Below are 23,780 nucleotides of genomic sequence, written 5' to 3' on the forward strand. Positions count from 1 at the left end.
AGTAAGGAGTTCCCCAAATTTTTAGAGGGGGGAATGAAGCCAGATTTAAAGTTAGGTAGTCAGTGTAGTTAGGTAAATCGTGTCTAATACCGAGTAAAATCTAAAATGGAGGCCATGCTGACAATGATTCCGGGAAACGCAGGACAACTCATGGAATGTCAATGAAGTCCCAGAAAGGCCCTAGGCCAAAGTCCACCCCAAAGAAATGTTAATGGAGCCCAGGAAACAGCCCCCAACAGATTTGGAGATAGCCCATCCCAGAGAAGTGATAAGCCCATTCCAAAAAGTGATAATTAAGTCCTTCCTGCCCCTTTGGCCCACCTGTGTCCTAACCCTTCCCCCTTGCATTCCATCATCAAACCTATAAAAAGGGGAGACAACCGCACTTCCATGGATTCCACCTCTTGGGTCCCCTTCTTCCTCCGGGAGAAGTCTTTTCTGCTGTCCTTTAATAAACTTCTAATTTCTACTCTGACCCTGCCTCGGCGTGCTTCTTTGGTGTTATTCTTCAACATTGGGGAAGCAAGGACTGGTCATCGGTCAACAGCGGTAACACAAGGACTCGTCATCGGTCAACAGCGGTAACAGTAGTAGTTAGTAATGAGCAATGAAATGTGAACCAATAACAGCAGGGTCACAGCGTTACTTTGAATTGCCTTTAATGAACAATCAACTAACTTATAAAACAACAATAGGTTTACTAACCTTGAGAATAACCAAGTAGAAACAAAGGGAGTCCATTAAGAAATATGTCAAAAAAGCAAGATCAGTGGGACTAGCTGAGGTCATTGTAACATTAGGATTTATGGCCATGGAATTCTCAACGTATTTCAGAAGAAAGCTTTCTTTAGTAGCACAGATGTGTAACAGTAGTCCACTGTTTGCTTCCTGCCCTGGTCTTTCATAGCAGTGTGTGCCTTGTTTGATCTTATTGATATTTGTAGTTTAAATATAGCCCTTGCTGCTCTGCCTCTGCAACTGATTTTCAAAATGGACATGTTCCCTTCTTTTCCTGTCTGCCTACTCTTCCCTCATCTCAGGGGAAAGAGGATTACCTTTCTTCCCCATCCTAGGCAGAGTTATCTGTCTTTGAGTATATGTTCACCATAAGAACAAGTAATCCAAGCTTTGGGGATGGTACCAGAAGATCTCAGAAAGGACTATCTCCCAAATTAACAAGTGAATTACAACTCCAGAAGGAGAACATGTGGACTGTAGCCTCTGAGTCATCTCTTTAAAAGCCCCCTGTTCTTGCTGATGGGAAGAATCACAGCCTTTGGGATAGGTCTAGCAATGCAATAAACCTTCTTTTTCCTTTTTCTCAAAACTGTCCTCATTATTGGATTGGCATCAGGGACAAGGATCGCCACTGTTGAACACAGAGGTTTGTGCCTACTTGATAAATCTGTCTTGTCCCAGTGCCTTGGACTTGAAGGTGGACTGGAAAGTGAGCTTCTACCGTCCTGGCTTTTAGAACCTCAAACAAAAGGTCCAGGTTCTAGGAGTCTCACAATTGATAAATGTCTACTTGGGGGATAGTTGCCCCTGGCAAGCCTTTTTTTTTAAAGTAATACTTTTTTAGTTGTAGATGGACACACGATACCTTTATTTATTTTTATATGGTGCTGAGGATCAAACCCAGTGCCTCACACATACAAGGCAAGCACTTTACCACTGAGCTACAGCCCCAGCCCCTGGCAAACCTTTTCAATGTTCGCTGTCACCATTAAGTCTCTTTATTCTTTGGGATTCAGCTTAATCCCTGAATCTGTGTAGCTGGAAGGGTTTGCTTCCTGCCCTGGTCTTTCATAGCAGTGTGTGCCTTGTTTGAGCTTATTGATACTTGTAGTTAAAAATATTAAAGTTCCAGTTGGGTGTGGTGGTGCACGCTCGGGAGACTGAGGCAGGAGGATCTTGGAGTTCAAAGCCAGCCTCTGCAAAGGTGAGGCACTAAGCAACTCAGTGAGACCCTGTCTCTCAATAAAATACAAAAAATAGGGCTGTGGATGTGACTCAGTGGTTGAGTGCCCCTGAGTTCAACCCCTCTCCCCCATTAAAGTTCCAGCATATTTAAGGTTGAGTGAACACTGAAAGTCCATCTAATCTAATGGTCACTAGTTCATCAGCTCACTGAAATTGTGACCTATCTTATCCATATTCGTCCACCCCACAATTTCCAGCACAATACTTGCCTATGCTAAATACTTCATAAATAGTAGTTAAATTGAATTAAAGGAACCTCTCCCAGATGTGCTTGTTCTTACTGCCCTTCTCCCTGGGGGCACCTACCTCTATCACCAACGCTCTTCCTTGAAATCCACCCCTCCCGCATACTCAAGGAACTTATTCTACTCTTTTTTGGAATTTTCAATCTTTCTTTATAAATCCCTGCCCATGGGCCTGAAATGTGTTCAAACATCCTTAAACAAACTTGTGGCTCTTTCCTTGCACCTCCACACTTTTTTAAAAAATTGGTTTATATGCACCCTGCGTTTATATGCATCCTCTTACTTTGTGTCTCTCTTCTCACACCTGCCCCTCAACCCCAAGTCTGGCTTTTATCTTCCTCCCAGTGGACTGACTTTATTTCCTCTTACAGTGACCCATGATTTGGACTGCTGCTACATGAACAGTTTGCCCGCATCCTCTTTGGCCTCTGGGTTGTATCTGACACTGTGACCACATGACCACTGCTCTCTTCTCCTAATTCCTCTGCTGCCTTTCCTTCCTGGTTGCTTTAGTGAACATTTGTAAATTTCCGGGCCCCCTCTCATGTCTGTCTGGGGAAAATGTGGTCGGAGAGGGTGGGGGTGGGGAGACTGGCAAAACCCAGGGGGTGGGGGTGTAGGTCCTAGCTCTCTCCTCCCCCTCATTCCCTCCTCCTCCCTACACCTCCTCCTCCCTATGTCCTCCTCTTGTTAGGGTGCTGGCACGTGACTGGTGCCATTCAGAAGCTCCTGTGTGGGACCATCAGAAATCATTTCTGGAGGGAGATGGAAGTCTAACTATAAGTCTCCCACCCAGGCCAATGGTACTGCATCAGCCTCCGTGAGTGTCCCCTGCAGGCAGCACGGTGGTGGCAGTCTCACTAAACCCCACTCCTATGGCCTGCCTGAACTTCTCCCAGCTCACAGCAGCCAGCTTATTTGGTTTCCTCTTAACTTTCCCAGCCTCTTTCTCCAAAACTCTTACTCTCCATAAGCAAGCCTCTGCCCTCTCAGTAAATCTCTTTTCTGCCTAGGTGAGCCAGGTTAGGTTCTGTAGTTTGTTGCCAAAGATCCCTGGCTAGTTTTCCTTTCCGTCTTCCCTCCACCACCCAAGTACAGGTATTCCATACATCCATGCTCTTTCTGCTGGGAGGCTCATTTGTTTCTCAGGTATCCTTTATCACCTTTGTGCTGATTTATCCTGAAACTTTTTCTAGGTTCCTCTTTTCTCCTGAACGCTGGTTTAGTCTCGTGTTACCAAATGCACATCCCCTGCGTGACACTCTGACTTTGAAATCAACAAGGCTAACTCAGACTCTCAAACTGTCATCTTGCTAGTAATTTCTTTCTCTTCTTGGACAGACATTCATACTTTAACATTTCAGTCCCCTCCATTCCTTACATCCTCAAACAAACAGTACCAGGCTCTGTTTATTTTTCGCTGCCCGGTAACTCATATTCTTCCTTTTCTCCTTAAGGTCAGATCACAGTTTTGTTCTTGCCTATGAACAATTGTCTTATGTCCTGCTGAGGTTCTACCTTAGTTGTCCTGTGAACCATGTTGGCCCATGTGGTCAGATTAAATTTCCTAAAACATAGCTCACCTTCATCCCTTCATCGTCTCAGGAGAAAGTGGAAAGTCTCCAACTTGAACCCTCCAAAATCTACTCTTAACCTTACCTATGATTTATCCTATATGTAGGACTTAAAAAACAAAACAAAACTTAATGATTCTCAATTATGTTCCATATTTTCCCACCTACATGCCTTTGCAGGGAATTTTGTCTACCTGGAGTGCCTTTCTCTGTAGTTCAACCAAAGCCCCAGTTCAAGTGCATCTCCTCTGTAAAAGTCTACTTCCTTGTCCCCTTTTAAAGGTCTTCTCAACCTTTAATAAGCACTCAAATTATAGAAACAATTTGTTCTTTTTTCTTTCATTATTTATTTATTTATTTTACAGTAGAATGCATTTTGACATACACAAATGGAGCACTCCTTCTTGTTCCTCTGGCTGTACATGGTGCAGAGTCACACCAGTAGTATAATCATACATGTATGTAGGGTAATAATGTCTGTCTCATTCTACCGTCTTTCCCATCCTCACAGCCCCATCCTTCCCTCACTCTCCTCTTCAAACCAAAGTTCCTTGATTCTTCCCTATCTTCTCCCTTGCCCTACTTCCCTATCTTCTCTGATAAGTATCTGCTTATCAGAGAAACATTTGGCTTTGGTTTTTGTGGATTGGCTTAATTTTTCACGTAGCATGATATTCTCTAGTTCCGTCTATTTACCTGCAAATGCCGTAATTTTTCTTTTTTTTAAGTCTGAGTAATATTCCATTGTGAATAGGCACCATATTTTCTTTATCCATTCATCTGTTGAAAGGCATCTAGTTTGGTTCCATAGTTTAGCTACTGTGAATTGAGCTGCTATAAACATTGATGTGGATGTGTCACTATAGTATGCTGATTTTAAGTCCTTTATGTATAAACCAAGGAGTGGAATAGTTGAGTCAAATGCTTGTTTCATTCTAAGTTTTCCATACTGATTTCCATAGTGGTTGTACCAATATTCAGTCCCACCAGCAATGTATGAGTGTAACTTTTGTCCCACATCTTTGCCAACACTTATGATTGCTTGTATTCTTGATAATTGCCCTTTTGACAGGAGTGAGATGAAATCTTAGAGTAGTTTTGATTTGCATTTCTGTAACTGCTAGAAAGGATAAACATTTTTTCATATGTTTGTTGATTGTATTTCTTCTTCTGTGAAGTGTCTGTTCAGTTCTTTAGCTCATTTATTGACTGGGTTATTTGTATTTTTGGTGTTAAGTTTTTTGAGTTCTTTATATATCCTGGAGATTAGTACTCTATCTGATGTGTATGTGGGAAAGATTTTTTCCCATTCTGTAGGCTCTCTCTTCACATTATGGATTGGTTCCTTTGCTGATAAGAAGCTTTTTAGTTTGCATCTATCCCATTTATTGATTCTTAATTTTACTTCTTGCACTTTAGGGTCTTGTTAAGGAAGTCAGTTCCTACGCCAGCATGAGGAAGATTTGGGCCTACTTTTTCTTCTATTAGGTGCAGGGTATCTATTCTAATGTCTAAGTCTTTGCTCCACTTTAAGTTGATTTTTGTGCAGAGTGAGAGATAGAGGTTTAATTTCATTTTGCTACATATGGATTTCTAGTTTCCCCAGCACCATTTGTTGAAGAGGCTATCTTTTCTCCAATGTAAGTACTTTGCGCCTTTGTCTAGTATGAGATAACTGTATTTATGTGGGTTTATCTCTGTGTCTTCTATTTTGTACCATTGGTCTACATGTCTATTTTGGTACCAATACCATGCCATTTTTGTTACTATTGCTCTGTAGGATAGTTTAAGGTCTGGTATTGTGATGCCTCCTACTTTACACTTCTTGCTGAGGATTGCTTTGGCTATTCTGGGTCTCTTATTTTTTCCAAATGAATTTCATGATTGCTTTTTTCTAGTTCTATGAAGAATGTCATTGGGATTTTAATAGGAATTGCATTAAATCTGTATATAACTATTTTGGTAGCATGGCCATTTTTACTATATTAATTCTGCCTATCTAAGAGCATGGAAGATCTTTCCATATTCTAAGATCTTCTTCAATTTCTTTCTTTAGTGTTCTGTAGTTTTCATTGTAGATATCTTTCACCTCTAAGTATTTTTTTGAGGGTATTGTGAATGGGGTGGTCCTAATTTCTCTTGCAGTGGATTCATTGCTTATGTATAGAAATGTATTTGATTTATGGGTATTGATTTTATATCCTGCTACTTTGCTGAATTCATTTATTAGTTCTAGAAGTTTTCTGGTGGAATTTTTTGGATCTTCTAAATATAGCATCATGTTATCAGCAAATAGTGATAGTCTGAGTTCTTCTTTTCCTATGCGTATCCCTTTAATTTCTTTCTTCTGCCTGATTCAAGGACCATGTTGAATAGAAGTGGTGAAAGATGGCATCCCTGTCTTATTCCAATTTTTAGAGAGAATGCTTTCATTTTTTCTCCATTTAGAATGATGTTGGCCTTGGCCTTAGCATAGACAGCTTTTACAGTGTTGAGGTATGTGAAAACATCTTGTTAAGATGCAAATTCTTGGGCTGGGGATGTAACTCAGTTGATAGATTGCTTGCCTTGCGTGGATATAAAAAGATGCATATTCTTATTCAGTAGGTCTCTCTGTTAAGGTCTGAGATTCTACCTTTCTAACAAGCTTTTGGGCAACATTGCAGATCCCTGAAGCACACTTTGGAGCAGGAAGGCCCCAGAGAGAAGAATGCTCTTTTACTAACTGTAGGGCAAGAATGTAGGTAGGAACTTTAAATTATTTGCTTTTAATATTCTACAGTCTTTAAAGTAACCATTTTATGTCCTCAAAGACAGGGATTGGGCACAGTTCATCATTATTTTGTTTGAATACAATGACTTGATGGATTTATTTAAATTGCATTGAATACATTTCCAACATCACCTCCTTTTCTTCTCCAACCCATGGTTACCCATCCTTCTCAGTTAAGCTGTATTTCACAAGGATAAATACTGTAGGAAAAGGGGATGCCCCACCTGCAATCTGCAGCAGATAAGGATGGCCTGGTGTGTTTTAGATAATGTAGTTATTTAGTCAGTGTTCTGAAGTGTAATAAAGGGAACGCACTCTAGTTGAAGCAGAAAAGTGTTTCATGAAAAAGTATATTAGGTAGCTCACTGGATTGCCGAGAGAATCAGAGACTACACAGCAAAAGCAAGGCACAAATTAAACCAGAGCACTCCATGGCCACGCACTTTTGCATACTCTCTGCTCACTCTGAGCCATAAAGTAGTCCTGGAATATCTGCCACTCAGCTTTGTGAAAGCTGTATGTGTCTGCCACCACCCTCACCACTGTGTGGTGGTTACTTCAGTTTTGTATTATTTATCAGTATTTACTCTCTCATAATTCTGGAGGCCATAAACCCCAAATTAGGTTTCACCAGGTGGAAATCAAGGTACTGGTCGGGCTATGCCCACTCCAGAGGCAGTAGGAGAGAGTCCCTTCTTCTCTAGCTACTGGCTTTTATTGACTATGGCTGTGTCTCTAGAATCTTCCAGGTCAGCAACTTCACATTCCTCTCTGTTCTGTCTTCATATTGCCTTTTCCTCTGTGTGGGTCACATCTCCTTCTTAGAAGGAGTCCTGTGATAACATGTAGAGTCCACCTGGATAGTGCAGGATAACCTCTGCCTCCACTCATTAACTTCCCATCTGCTTAGTTCACAGACTTCAGGGATTAGGGCCTGATATCTTTGGGGGCCATTGTTCAGACTATAGCAATGTTGTTTGTTTCTGAACTGAAGTCTTACTTTACATATCTTATTAGTGGAGCTTCCTTCACCTGAGCCGCTAAGAGGCTGGGAAGGGAGCTTCCTGCTAGGAAAGGTGTTTGAAGATATCAACTACAATAGTCAACTAAAGCTTCATAAAAATGAACTTCAATATAATGAACTAGCCAGAATCTCTAAACCAGGAGAAGGTACCCATTGCTGAATGTTTTGGCCACCAAATTTCAAGACAAACAAATATCAACGTTTTATATACATAGTAATTTTCTTTGAATTGGGTGTTAGAGGAGGGTGGAACAAACAAACAAAAATGATTAAATGAGGGATAGATTTTAGAGTGTGTTCTTCTTTTGATCACAGGGAAAAAAAAAATCTATTCCAGGATGCTTACACGGCCAATTCGCTTAGATCCCATTTTTCATTAAGAATAACATTTGGGGCTGGGGCTGTGTAGCTCAGTGGCAGTGTGCTTACCTAGCATGCATGAGGCACTGGTTCAATACTCAGCACCGAATAAAAATAAACAAATAAGATAAAGACATTCTTCCATGTACAACTACAAAAAATAAAAAATAAAAAAATAACATTTGGTTATAATGTCATGGTAAATTTTATTTCCTATGTGGCCTGATGCATTTTGTTCCTGTGGTGCCTAGCACTGACCACACATTTATGAATAAGAAGTGAACAACTTCTGTGTCTTCAACCCTATAATAAATAATTGTCAAGCAAACAAGAATGATCCTTCTTGTACCTACCTCTTCCCCTGAGTGCACCTGTACTTTTCCGTATTAGCAGTGAATTTCCCAGCAACTCTCACCTGGATACCTGGTACAAATAGTGGTGCTAACTTTTACTTTCCTAACCAGTCTGTTAACAACAACAACAACTAACCAATAATCTTTGTAGATCTGATGTGTCTTAACAATGTTATAAAGAAGGTAAACATTTTCCTGCACAATGTCCATATTACTGTGGTGAAATAGTAATTCTATATACAGGAATGTGTACGTACTTAAGAGAAGGAGAGAACCATGCAAAAGATTATTGAGATTAACGTTTATAGTGTCTACGTAGCTATCTGTATAAATACAATTTGGGTTCTTATGTATAAATAATCTTCTAAGAACATTGTATTCATTGTTGACATTTTCCTGCAGGTTTCTGAGGCACACTTAAAATTCAATCTGTTTCCTTGAATGTTTTTGTGAATCTAGCAGCAAAATAAAAACTTTCTTTTAGAAGGCCTAGAATCAAAGCAACGAAAAAAAAAAATTAAAGTAGGGGGGAAATTATTTTTTTCTTTAACCTTGGTGGCTTTTTCTTTCTTTGTTGAGAGATTTTTATTCGGGAAGGGACTATAGTATTATGATATGATTGACAATGACCCCAGCTTTCCCAAACACTAACTGAAAGTTTGGAGCAAATTTCTGACACTTCTCGTGCTCCACTGCTCATTAGAAGATAAGAAAAATAACCAGGTCACTGTCTTATTCCCCAGCACCAGTTACTGTCCCCTTTCTTAGATAGGACTGGCATTTTTAGAAAAGTACATCTCCTTTGGTTCTCGAGTAGTTATGGGTATATCTGACATGACACTCACAAAATGCCTATCTCTCTTTTGTGCCCAGTCTTGATTTGATGTGACCTTTTTGGTAGGGGGGCGGGGGGAGGAAAGATGAAGGAGAACTGTAGAGGTTTTGGAAGCTTCGCTTTATGAATTAATACTTCTGCTTCAGCATAATGTTGGTATTTGATCAAACATAAAAAGCTTCACGCTTTTAATGTCCTGCTGACACCAGTATCAACAAAGCATTGAAGCGGAAGCTTTCTGGCAGCTGATTAGAGGAAGATTTTATTTCACTAGCTCTAAGACTAAGTATACCTTTTAGTAGATCTTTCTCAAGGATAAGCTACATCGTGCATTATAAATCAAATTCAAGAGCTTTATTAAAGGACCCTTGATAATTTGGTAATATATTATCACTGTTTTGGAAAGGCAATAAATGACTGCTTTTTATAGTGTAATTTAAAATAATAATATGGATTACAGTTGTGTTCAGTCATGAAAGTATAATTTAACAGTTTGGGCTTATAATAACCTTTTTTTTTTTTCCCTTGACAGTGTCCACTCTTATTTTAGTTCAAGAATGGCTTACTGGGGAATGATTTACCATGCTTGCTTTTAGAATCTAGTAGGGCTGAACATGTGTTTAATTGGAATTTTATGTTGTTGTGTTGGAAAAGCTTCATACAAAAATGAAATTGAAAGCTGAAGAATAAAGATGGCTAAACAGCGAACAATTCCAGCATCAAAAGTGTGTTCCATGTTTGCAAGCTTGCTGTGTCAGGAGGGGCTCTCCAAGAACAGGCTGGCTCACTGGAAGTGGTAATTGGAGAGAGTTTGATAAAGGTGCCAGGAGATTTAGGGAAGCCAGAAGGAATGCTGACATTCCCCCCACCCCCACCCCAGTTGCACACAGCAGAGAGACTTTGCTTACAGGCCTGAAGAGGCAAGTGGGCTCGGTATCCTAGAACCTTGAAAATGCTGGAGCTGTGGGAGAGGCAAGAGAGACCCTGAAGCAGCCCCAGCAGCCGGTGGGAGGTGTCAAATCCCCAAACTTTTTCTCCCCTGTTTGAGCTGGACCTCACTGAAGCTAGAGGGACATCCAGGGATAAGACAGTCAAAGGATCAGCCAGTCAGGATACTGGGCTTCATTCAAATAGACCTGGAGGCTAACTGATAAACATATTAATGAGCACCATCAAAGCCTGTTTCAAATGTAAAAAACTTAGAGGCTCACCTGTGGGAACACCTCTAGCCAACTCCTTTGTCCCAGAGGTGGAAAATGGAAGGTGAGAGTGAACCCAGATGGAAGTTAAAGGAAGGAGGATGGGTCACATAAAGGAGGATGGAATTGAACCCAGGTGGTAGCCAGGATGCCTTTTTCAATACCTATTCTACATAGATTTTTGCTTCCTGCTCTGCCCCTAACCATATATTCACTCCTAAGCTGGCACACCATAATGGGTTTTTCTGCTATCAGACCCCCTCCTGCATAGTGGGAGTTCTGTCTTTTCTTGATTAAATAAATTCTGCTCTGTTTACTCTTCCCATCAGTGATTGTCCATGGATTTTTATTCTTCAAAATTTCAGAGACAAGAACCCAGAGGAAGTTGGCGAAGCCAGGAATCTAGTCTCATCCTCAAACTCCAGTTTTGAAGCCAGATTTAAAATTAGGTAGTCAGTGTAGTTAATGAAGTCCAGGAAAAAGCCCAAGGCCAAAGTCCATCCCAAAGAAATGTTAATGAACAGCAAACTTGAAGATGCTGACTCGGAAGTGCCCAGATTACTTCTTTGGCCCACCTGTGTCCCAACCCTGGGCCTTCCCACCTACATTCCATCACTGAAAGAAACTATAAAATGGAGAGACAACCGCACTTCCACGGATTCCATCTCTTGGGTCCCCTTCTTCCTCCGGGAGAAGTCTTTTCTGCTGTCCTTTAATAAACTTCTAATTTCTACTCTGACCTTGCCTCGGCGTGCTTCTCTGGTGTTATTCTTCAACATTGGGGAAGCAAGGACTCGTCACCGGTCGACAGCGGTAACAGTTTCAACTGGAGGCACAAAGCAGCATGCAGAAGGGTGGTGTTTGGATATGGAGAAACAGCCAGCAAGCACACAAGACAGGGAGATGAACAAAACGGATGCCAAAAGACTTGGCATTTGTATTTGATATAAATGTGATCAATTAGGATCTAAGCTCAGTGATCTTCTAGTTCCTATTTTTCTGCTTTCCAGTCACTACAAATAAAAAGTCTCCAGTAAAATTCTCTTTGGGGACTGGGGTTGTGGCTCAGAGGTAGAGCGCTCTCCTAGCGCTCGTGAGGCACTGGGTTCCATCCTCAGCACCACATGAAAATAAAATAAAGATATTATGTCCACCTATAACTAAAATATAAATGTTAAAAAAATTCTCTTTTGACCTGGGGCTATGTGACTTTTTGTTGGTTTTTCATCTTTAGTCAAGTTGAAATGCTACTCACTGGTATTCTGTGTCTGAAGAATACAGACAATAGGCCCCAGGAAACTTCCTTTGGCTCTAACTGCTCCCCCATCCACCCTCCCGCCCTGCCCTAAATGAGCCTACCACCAAAACTCCTCCCATGACCTGGCCCTGCAAAAATCCTATAAAACCCAGATCCTTGTTCCAGCCCATTGCCATTTCCCCTCTCAAAAATGTGCCTCTCCTCTCATCCATTGAGTCAATCTCTATTTCTTTTTTCTGTTTTTATTCTCTTTCAGTATCTAGGAGCATAGAACAAAACAGAAACAACCACTTCTTGATTCTCTCTAAGGCCAAAAGTGGAAGTTTTGCCATTTATACATTTATAAGATCCTTTGAAAAAAGGATCTTATAAATGTATAAAAAAGCTTTTAATTTTTTGTTAGGTGCTCCTCTGGGGTTCCTTATTCTCCCTGTACCTCCTAGCTTCAACTCCCTGCTCACAGATCTCTGCAGGGGGCTCCTTCCCTGTTCCTCAGATCTATTTGGATCCTAGAGCATGATTCCAACTTTCTCACCTTAGGCATCTGAGATAAACGAGGAACCTATTTGCCCTTCTCCGATTTTCTGGTCTGTTTCAAAGTCCCTGGTCTACCAACCTCTACTACTGTTGGCTGTACCTTTCCCACAGTGCTCTGGGGTCAACTGTACCGTAGGCAACACAGACTACTGGTAAGCTCAGAACTGGGAATCATGAACTTAGATTCTGATTCCAACTTTGCCATGACAGCTGCTTTGGAAGTGGCCATTCAAAGGAAAGGGAGACTGAGTGGAGATGGGCTGGATCTTGAAGATCATCATTATGTTACCTCTGTTGGCCGGTGACGAGTCCTTGCTTCCCCAATGTTGAAGAATAACACCAGAGAAGCACGCCGAGGCAAGGTCAGAGTAGAAATTAGAAGTTTATTAAAGGACAGCAGAAAAGACTTCTCCCGGAGGAAGAAGGGGACCCAAGAGATGGAATCCGTGGAAGTGCGGTTGTCTCTCCATTTTATAGTTTTTGGTGATGGAATGTAGGTGGGAAGGCCAGAGGGGTGGGACACAGGTGGGCCAAAGAAGTAATCTGGGCAGGAAGGACTTCATTAACACTTCTTTGGGATGGGTTATCTTCCAATCTGCTGGGGCTGATCATTAACATTTCTTTGGGATAGACTTTGGGCCTAGGGCTTTTCTTGGGACTTCATTAACATTTCAAGAGTTGCTCGACTTTTCTGGAAATTCATTTTCAACATGGCCTCCATTTTAGATTTCACTCGATATTAGACCCGATTTACCTAAATACACTGACTGCCTAATTTTAAATCTGGCTTCAATTACAATCCCAGGACCTGGCTTATGATTTTAAACCACAGAAACTTTCTCTTTTCTTGGATAAGGTTATGTCATGCCTTGACTCAATTTAACTAAATGCCCACAGAAGCTGAGGTATGTATCACAGGGCTGATTTACGACTATTTGACCAGTGAATAAGCACCATGCACTTCTACTGGAATCATGGCAGCAAGACAGGTTCCTAGGGTCTAGACCCCCTTTCAGGTGAGATTGCCCACAACTGTGCATTCCCTATAGCAATATTCCAGAGCCACCACTGCCCCAGCAAATTCTCACACACGAGAAAGGGGAAGACATCAAATGCCAATTTACTAATTTACAATTAGAAATTCAAGGTGAAAATACACAATTAGCACAAGTTGCATGGGGAATGTAAACTCAATCACATGTCTTTTCCTTTAGTATGACAGTCATTCTGTAGAACCCTATCAGACAATCAGTCTCTCAACACTAGGCAGAACTACCCTAAGGACCTAAATCCTAACTAGGATTTTCGGTGAGCATGAATATGGAACAAAGGAAATCATGCTCATAGCACAAGGTAAGATAGTCTAATAACGTATCCATCTCACCTGAAGGATGTCCTGAAAATCCTAAAAGCCTAAAAGCTCCTAGGAGCCTTGCCTTTGGAAATCCAGGTCTCCTCCCTCCTAGACTGCAGAGAATGTTTTTCTCTGGGCTTGCTTTTGCATGGGGGCTTTCCCCTCTCACCCTCTCTCTGGGTACCTTCTTGTCTTCCTCCTTCAAATTTGTTTAAATCAAGCTACAATCAGGACAGATGGCCTAGGGAGCAACCCTCTATCTTTCTTGCTAATCTGTGCTCAGATACGCTCAGAGTTTCAGAGTTCTTTTTTATTTTTTTATTCTAATTTGTTATACATGACAGCAGAATGCATAACAATCCATAATACACATATAGAGCACATTTTTTCATATTTCTGGTTGTATACAAAGTAGAGTCACAATTGTGCTCTGTATGTGTAATAAAAATTGTAATGCATTCCACTGTTGTCGTGTATTTAAAAAATAATAAAATCAATTAAAAAAAAAACAAAGTAGAGTCACACCATTTGTGCTTTCATACATGTATTTAGGGTAATGATGACCATCACATTCCACCATCTTTTTTATACTCTTGCCCCCTCTTTTCCCCTCTCACCCCTTTGCCATATCTAGAGTTCATTTTTCCTCCCATGTTCCCTCTCCAACCCCACTATAAATCAACCTCCTTATATCAGAGAAAACATTTGGCATTTGGTTATTGGGGATTGGCTTACTTCACTTAGCATTATATTCTCCAACTCCATCTATTTACGTGCAAATATCATGATTTTATTCTCTTTTATTGCTGAGTAATATTCCATTGTGTATATATATACCACATTTTCTTTATCCATTAATCTACTGACTTAAAAACAGCATACTACAGGGACACAGCCACATCAATGTTTATAGCAGCACAATTCACAATAGCTAAACTGTGGAACCAACCTAGATGCCTGTCAGTAGATGAATAGATATAGAGTTAAGTTCTTAGGGTAAGTCTCCAGACAGGGGAAGCCTTCTGTGGAATATGACCTGACCACCTGCTGTGCCCACTGGTTCCTTCATACCTTTAACACCAGTTGGCTGTTGGTCCTCTAATACACTTATGCCAATTGTAGTGGGTATTGTAATTTTACAATTTAATTTAATTCCATAATGTAAAACAAGAGTATAAACAGAGAATTCTTTTATGGAAACAGCTAAAAGCTTTGCCAAGACTCCATATATGTGAGTACCTAAAAATCTGTCATTGAGCAAGATTAGTTTCAAATATGGAGGAAAATTACATAGATTTAAAACATACTCAGATTGGATTGTGAACAAAACTTTATGGATATGCTTTATGCATAAGACTGACTAGCAGTAATATTAAATGAATGATACTGTCCCTATGCTAAAACATTAGTATATAAATGTATATTTTTGTGTTCTAGTAGAAAATAAAATGTGTAAACTCAGTACGAATCTCTCGGTTTTTATGATCCCTTGCTATAACTGTTTTTTTGGATTCCGTTACTGAGATCCCCAGTCAGATATGAGTGCTTCAAATGCAGTGTAATATCAATATGATAATTACCATAGCTACCATCCATAAGACTACATTTTGTAACAAATATAAGTTATTATTAAATTTACTTATTAACATGCAATTGCAGATTATCTTCTAAAACCACACAAATAGGAGGACTTCTTGCTCAGCATGTCTCTTTTCTCCCTACACTTCCCTTGGAAAGTATAAGATACAGTATCCAAAAAAAAAAAAAAATAAAAAAAGATACAGTATCAACTCCAGGGAGTTTACTGAGCTGGTTTCACCAAGCTTTCTAATCCTTCCCTGTGGCCAAGAGGTGCAGAGGCATTCTCTGTTAGTGACTCCTTTAGAGTAAAAATGGAGTAAACAATTTCTTGTCTGATTAGAGAAGCCCTTGCCAAAAGATTGAAGGTGGCAATGACTTGGATAAACACTACATCTATGAAGGCATACTTTCTTCTTCTTCTTCTTCTTCTTCTTCTTCTTTTTTTTTTAATTAAGAGTACTGAAGGTCAAACTGGGGCTTCTCAAATTCTAGGGCAAGTGTCCTACCACCCAGCCCCTTGGTCTTGAACAACTTTCTCTTCAGCCTCCTGTCACAATGGGCAAAGGTGCAACTTATGCAGTCGATGGGGAGAAATAAAGAATATCCATGTGCTTCTGCCCTTTCAACGCTTTATTTACTCAAATCACTGAATACAATTTCACTCTATAGGTTCTTAATCAAGAAAATGACAATCTTTAATGCTAGGCACTGCAATAAACATAGTCAATCCATAGCAAACAATTCTAGATTAATTCTAAACACTGTAAACATTCTTAATCATGACAGGCTTACGACAGATATTGTCTCTGTATGCTAAGCTCAAGTGCCAATCTAAAGTCTCAAGCCTTAAGCTCTAAATCCAGAAGATGCACACTCACTCAGACCATGGTGATCAGGTCAGGGACCGAGGCAGGCTTCTCCTGGGGTGGAGCTCACAGTCCATTGAAGAGAGGGTCATAGGGAGAAGTTGCAGTTCTCACCAGGGTTAAGATGTGGCTGTAGAGTTTGAGAGTGGTGAGGAAGATGCAGGGGATCAGGAAAATGATGAGAAGAGTTGGGATGTCAGTCCAGGTCCTCATCAGGCTCTCCGGCATGAGGGCATCAGTGTTGGCTAGCTGAATGTCTCTTCATTTGCTCCATCGTTTATACTAAATTTTGGGGCTTCTGACCACCTTTTCAATCCTTATCAGCTGCCACTGGATTTCTTGGTGACGTCATTTGTTCTGGGGTTAAGCATCTGGTCTGGTGGTTCCCCACCCTGATTTTCTTGCCTCTCCCCTTTATGGGGCAAGGGCAACATGACAGAGACTTCATTCTGGGCTTGTCAGGATGGTGAGAAGTGACTTGTTTATGTTAGGCTCTGCCTGATGATCATATCGGAGGGCTCCTTAGGCGTGCCTGGTGAGACTGCAGGTTTCAAAGTGGAGTTGTAAAATAGAGTTGCTTAGGCTAAGACCTAAGGCCATCCTTATACCTCCATAGCACATTTTAAAAAAATATTTATTTTTTTATAGTTGGACACAATACCTTTATTTCATTCATTTATTTTTTACATGGTGCTGAGGATTGAACCCAGGGTCCCGCGTGTCCCAGATGAGCACTCTACCACTGAGCCACAACCCCAGCACATTTTTTTTTTAAATTTTTATTGTTGGTTGTTCAAAACATTACATAGTTCTTGACATATCATATTTCACACTTTGATTCAAGTGGGTTATGAACTCCCATTTTTACCCCGTATACAGATTGCAGAATCACATCAGTTACACATCCATTGATTTACAGATTGCCATACTAGTGTCTGTTGTATTCTGCTGCCTTTCCTATCCTCTACTATCCCCCCTCCCCTCCCCTCCCCTACCCTCTTCTCTCTCTACCCCCTCTACTGTCATTAATTTCTCCCCCTTGTATTATTTTTCCCTTTCCCCTCACTTCCTCTTGTATGTAATTTTGTATAACCCTGAGGGTCTCCTTCCATTTCCATGCAATTTCCCTTCTCTCTCCCTTTCCCTCCCACCTCTCATCCCTGTTTAATGTTAATCTTCTTCTCATGCTCTTCATCCCTACTCTGTTCTTAGTTACTCTCCTTATATCAAAGAAGACATTTGGCATTTGTTTTTTAGGGATTGGCTAGCTTCACTTAGCATAATCTGCTCTAATGCCATCCATTTCCCTGCAAATTCTATGATTTTGTCATTTTTTAATGCAGAGTAATACTCCATTGTGTATAAATGCCACAATTTTTTTTTATCCATTTGTCTATTGAAGGGCATCTAGGTTGGTACCACAGTCTTGCTATTGTGAATTGCCCAGCACATTTTTAATCAGGAACTTCAAAACCCTTGGTGATTCACCAAGGTGACATTTCCTGTGAAGTCCCCACTCCCCCTGACTTCTTTCTGGGAATCTTTTCTGGTTCTGTTTTCTGTTCTTTATCTCCCCTTCCCCCAGTCCCACTGTCTACCCAAGCAAGAGCCCTGCTCATTCCCACATCTATAAGTTGGGTTTCCAGCTCTGACCAAGCTCTATCCTCTAAGAAGTTAAAAAGTAAAGTTTAAGTAACCTCTGAGGACATGACCTCATAAATTGGGAGTCAGGGAGCTCCAGTTAATTCACCAAACACCATGTGAAAATAATGATAAAGTCACAATTTCAAGGTTGGGGGAGAGGCAGGAGAAAACAGAAATGGTCCTTTAATAATTTGTCATATTAAATTCAAAATATATTTATTTGAAAAATATCTAGAAAAATATACACTGAATCCAATGTAAGTATAAGACATAATGGGGGAATTCGAAAAGGGCATTTTATATTAATTTTGGAAATTAATTTCCATTAATAAACAGAAACACAGGAAACAAATTGAAAATAGCATAGGCCAGGATGATGTTGTTGTTGTTGTTTTTAAAGATATGGCATTGCTGCTTACAATTACAAGAAATGGATGATAATATTTTAAATGAGTTAACTTTGGTCCATCATGCTTACTTCATGGTGTGAAGAAAACAGCACTTGAATGACTTTTTTTCCCCTTAATTTGTTCTAAATTACAGCAAAGTGCTCTGCAAGAAGCAAGTGCTTGCGTTAATTAACTCTGAGTAAAGAAGGTCACTGGTATACAGAGGGCTCATTTTGTGGTTTTAGTTATAGATTTTCTTCTGCAATTAGAATTCATCATTAGGCATTGTAAGCACGTGCGGATTCTTGCTTTTTTATCCGGTACTTCAGAATTGGGCACATTTGTTGATTTTTCTCTAAAAACATTTAAAATGCAGCAACAATAATCGAACTGACTTATGGGATGAAACAAATGTACAACACATTTATAAGTATATCTAAAATACTGTCGTTTTCTCTGAACCTGAGTATTATTATAGCTCAATTTTTTAAATTGCATATAAACGATTGTACAGTACTTGAAATTTTACAACATAAAGAATTAACAAATCTGAATATTAGTCATTTTATATTGAATTGTGAGCATAGAGAAAAAAATTATAAATTCTGTAAATTCTTGTATATAATCCATGATACCAAAAATTTAACCAAAGCTTTAAAGAACCATAAACAGCTAAGTTAATATTTCTAAAATAGATATACATTTTAATGCTTATTTCTAATGTTCACTTAATTTTAGTTTTTTTAATGTAAGCCATTATTTTTATGCCTAAGAATTATAAGAGCCATACTACATGTTAATTATGTTGCTGATATAACACATGATATAATATAAATGAAAATTGTTTATGTAAGTTAGTGTTTGAATATCATGATGATGAACAATCCAGACTTATTTACCTCTTCTAATTCACTCCAGTGTTAACTAGGAATCACTATAAACAAGCTGACTTAAGTGGATTTAGCCACAGTATAAAGGTAGTAACATGTCATTTCTGCGATCATGTTTTCCCTGAGGATTCAAAAGTTAACAGCACACAGATTTGGTCCATCTTTTCTTTGTAGTTGGCACTAAATGAAAAAGCTGCTTTCTGATTCAAAAAGATATCAAAGAAGCTGTTTTATCTAAATGTCCTACCACTTATTAGGCTTTGCTTACCCTATTAAGTCTTTTTCTCTGCCTCTGACAGGGTTAATTAGTACCTCCCTTTTTTTTTTCTCCAGATTCTGTTCCTCTTTTTCTTGTTTGTATTACTTGAGAAGTATCCCATTGTCAAACCAATGAGCCAAATAAGTCAATGATCATAAAAAGTCTGATTTCATTTTTAGTTAAAATAGACATGTTCATACTCATCTTCACTACTCAGAAATCCAACATAGATAAAGTCAAAAGCTTTTTACCTTGATAACACACAATGTCAGTTTCTCAGCAGTATCTACACTCTCTTCATGTTGCTTTCACCAGATAGTCTTTCTAGAAATACATTCATAAGCAATAGACAGTGGATGGATGAGCTAAGGTCTCAAACAAAGGCAGTTAGCACTGCTGCTGTTCCACTGTATGATACATGTCCATTTATCAATCCAGAGTATGAACATGGGACCCAATAACTCATTTCTGACTCACTGTTTCATCCTTAACAAATGTATGAAAAGGGAAAATGTATGAAGGCAGGGAAAGACATGGGGCTCTTCAAATAAAGTTTATGATTTCTTTATTTGAAGAAACTTCACTGATACCAATATTTTGCCTTTTTATTTCTTTCTTTAGTGCCTTGGAGGAGTTTCCAAAGGCAAGCCATTGTAGCAAGATTTGGTATGAAATCTATGTTTGTAAAAATGTTTCATAGATTTTTTTTAAGGTAGGAAAAAACCATTTATACAAAGAGAAGTGGGAAAGAACCAGAGTGGTATTTTAAGTCACTTCCTATCAGGAATAACACATGAAGTTAAAATTCTAGAAACTGAGATCCTTAAAAATACCCATGGCCCTGTGTTTCTTGGAAATTTTTATGTACCATCTAGTGTGTGTCCCCAGCTTGGAGACTGTTGACTTCAAGATTATATTTCAGTAGTACATAGGGCTTAAGGGTGTAGCTCAGTGGTAGTGCACATGCTTAGCATGTGCAAGGCCTTGGGTTCAATCCCCAGTACAAAAACTAAACAAAACATAAATAAGCTCATATAAACTACATAAATCAAACGTAGATATCCAGTTAACTTACTCTGTCAGCAACAGGTAGGAGACCCATTGGAAGACTCCAAGCACTTAGGAAATGCAGGTCCATTATACAGCAGGGACCTGTACCTATAAATGGCTGCATAAAACAAAGTCCTCCTGCTAGTTCATGTAGATGTGAGTGAGAAATAAACCTTTGCTGAGCTCTAATTCCAAGATTTGGGGATTGTTAATAGTGTTTAGCCTGTCCTGACTAATTGAGTAGCTGATGTGCTGGATAGGGTTTCTCCATTGTAGGCATGAAGTGACCTTGTAGTCAAGACTGCGGTGTCCTGTGAGGGTACTGAATGGGAATCACAACCTGTTCTCAGGAAATGAGGCAGTGCCAGAGAAAGCCAGGATAGGGCCCAATCAAAGAGAAGAGATTACAAACTACTCTACCTACACCCTCCTGGCAGTTGCCAGCAGATCTCTAGGGAATGGGCCCAGACAGCTGCTCTCAGTGGATACCAGATGACACATGTCAGAGGTCAGTTATGGCCTTCTCCCCCCAGTATCAGAAGGACACAGCAACTTCCCATATATTCAACTGCCATTTTAAGGAGGGAAAAGAACTTCAAGAACAAATGTTCATCTAAAGAGATCATCTAATCCACCTTTGATGGGGCAGGGATCCTTCAACAGAAGAAACATTTAACCTAAAAGAATACTGTTGGAATCAGAAATGAAGATATCCTAACTTGGAATACTCAATATTCTTCATTACCCAGAGTTTATAAAGATACTCTGTTAGTCATAGGAAATGACTGACTTTTAAAAGGGGAGAACATATTAGTTCTGTGTGAGTTTTGACCCTACTAATCTTTTTTTTTTCTTTTTATGTTGTGACTATAAAATCTAGTTCAGATTAAAAACAGATATGAAAAAAGTTTTTAAAAGTATACATGCATTAGAAAGCACGTATACTTTTAAATATTTTAATACTTTCTATTTCTGAAAATTCAGCAATGGCCAAGAATACATGATTTGTTCAAAGGGACAGTTTCTCTGGAGATATGGCTCAGTACTAAATATCAAAATACAGAGCACTGACAAGCAATAGTTTTTTTTTTTTTCTTCAAAAGTACTTTCCTAATGACATCCTTTGTCTAATTGTTATGTGTGACTATATCCTTTGCCTGGAAGGCTAATTGGTTATAGTTTTTATCAAATCTGCAGAAAAGAGCAGAATTTTAATTTCACTTGACAGATTGTTAAATTGAGCTTTTATGCCATCTGGTTAGTTCAAGTCAATTGTTATTCTTTTGAGTCGTAAATATACAACTTCCACATTATGTATCTTTGAAAAAATGAAGTCCTAAGACAGAAAAAATTATGAAAGTCTATTGTCCCAGTGTGTAGACTACACAGCAGTAGCAAAAAACTGCTGTTGGAAGTTGTATGAACTATTTCAGTCCACTAGCACTCTGTCCTTAAGAGTATGCTCTTCATATGTGTTTGTCAAGATGGCTTTTTTGCCACTTGGAAATTCATTCATATTTTCTCCGGGAGCTCCCCCTTGTGACTAGTGGCCACCAGTGTTGAGGCAGTTGGTTTTAACAATTAAAATGCACGCTCTCAGGGAGGCCTGAAATTCCCCATTTCTGTCACAGAACTGTATTTAATTTTCCTAACTACTTACTGTTTTCTATGTATGGACTATTTGCTGGGTGCTATTAATTTTTCCTCATTGGAGAATAAGTGCCACAAACACTGAGACCTCCTTGATTTGTGTACCCTGGCTTTTTCTTCTGTTTTTTTTTTTTTTTTTTTAAGATTTTTTTAGTTGTAGTTGGACATAATACCTTTATTTTTTTAAATTTATTTTTATGTAGTGCTGAGGATGGAACCCAGGACCTGCACATGCTAGGAGATCACTCTATAAAGCTGAGCCCCAGCCCTAGCACATTGTTCTTAATAGGAGATCAGCAAACACTTCTGCAATGAGTAAACTTGTGACTATTGATATGGAGCCATTTTTCTTTGTAAGAAATTAACAAAGGAAGATCAAACCTGTGATTTTTTTTTTATTTGATGGTAGTAATTATTATTATCTAACCAAACTATCTAGCCTAACACAAGGTATCTAGATCACTAGCAGAGGGCAATTTATTTAGTGCTTCCCAATGCAACCTCTAGTCTCATTCTTATGGGACTATAATTCAGACCCTCAATTTTTCCCTTTTAAATTCAAGTTTCATATCTCTGGTTGTTGAGAAAGTTATGTATTATTTTATATATTTATAATAAATCCCACAAATTTTTAATAGTATCAAATATCAATATATTCCTTTAAGTTTATCTATAAGGTATCTTTAAATATAAAACTTGATAAGTCATTTAGCAGTTGAAAGGTTCAGAGGTTCAGGCCACATTTCAACTATGTGGTTGCTCATGAAAGTGTACTGTTCACCAAGAGCTGTACTATTTAAAGAAAGATAATTTTTCTTCCCTTTAGCTTGAGAAATCACACCTACTAAAAATTAATATATACTTGAGAGCCCAAAAATTGTTTGAAATTTAGAAATTTAGAAATAAATTAGTACTTTTCAAATCTGCCTATTAGAAATGATTGACTTAGAAACAAACAAGAAATGTAAGAAGCCTATTTCTCTCCTATATAAGTGTAGAATTTAGAAATTTGTTTTACTTCCTCTTTCTTGCTCTTTTAATGGAATGAATTTTGGTGAATGTCTCAGGAGGTACCAGCTTGGTTTTATAATACCAAAAAAAAAAATTTAGTAGGATTATATTAGTGCAAAAGCAATTATTCACATTGGTTTGAGAGTTTTCAATAGGGGTTTCTTTTAATAGTTCCTGTCTTTCTGAATAATAATCATTATATAAGTTCCCCTTTCTTAGAATGGATCACAGTTTATAATAATGAATAAATCAAACCCAACCTGATTTGATTACAATTAAAAGCCAGTAATCACTTTAACAATAGTTAAAACGGTGACACAATTCCATTCTTTTTTTTTTTTTTTTTTTTTTTTAGAGAATTTTTAATATTTATTTTTTAGTTCTCGGCGGACACAACATCTTTGTTTTGTATGTGGTGCTGAGGATCGAACCCGGGCCGCACGCATGCCAGGAGAGCGCGCTACCGCTTGAGCCACATCCCCAGCCCCCACAATTCCATTCTTATGGCATATAGTTAAAGGGAAATACAGACAGGACTCCCCCCTGCAGTCTTCTCTGCTTATCTCCAGAGCTGTGCTAGTCTCTGACTTCATTATCACTGGTCATTCTTCTCAAGGTCAGAAATGAGAATATTTTCTTCTAAATGTGTTGTACTAAAATTGGTTGCAGGATAGTAAGGATTCCGAAACGCTGCAAGTCTCCGGAAGAAGCCACTATTCTGTTTGTGTATGTAGAAGGACAGTGTGATAATCACTAGGATTATTATCAATATCAATGCAACTGCAAGAGGAATAATGCTGTGACTTGGTCCTGAATGAAGATTAAAAAAAATTTTAAAAAAAGAAAAAAGGAAAAATTTGAGTGACAATGAGGAAATATGAATCTTCTTACCTTGTTGCTTTCTATTTTATTGTTTCTAAGAAAAATCAAAATACTCCTTCCTCT

The 23,780-nt window shown here is 38.9% G+C and overlaps 1 protein-coding gene across 1 annotated transcript in view; it reads right to left on the reverse strand.

The window, feature by feature from the left end:
* Nucleotides 1-17,785: 17,785 nt before the first annotated feature.
* Nucleotides 17,786-23,780, reverse strand: part of Pla2r1 (phospholipase A2 receptor 1) — a 124,774-nt gene continuing 118,779 nt past the window's right edge. Inside the window, 2 exon segments of the mRNA XM_046462259.2 lie at nucleotides 17,786-23,438; nucleotides 23,440-23,645. Of these exon segments, the coding sequence (XP_046318215.1) occupies nucleotides 23,412-23,438; nucleotides 23,440-23,645 (233 nt within the window). The 3' untranslated portion in view covers nucleotides 17,786-23,411.

The sequence above is a fragment of the Marmota monax genome, unplaced genomic scaffold (genome assembly GCF_021218885.2).
Source record: "Marmota monax isolate L192 unplaced genomic scaffold, Marmota_monax_Labrador192_F-V1.1 WCK01_AAM20220418_F8-fsc00129, whole genome shotgun sequence".
Classification (NCBI taxonomy): Eukaryota; Metazoa; Chordata; class Mammalia; order Rodentia; family Sciuridae; genus Marmota; species Marmota monax.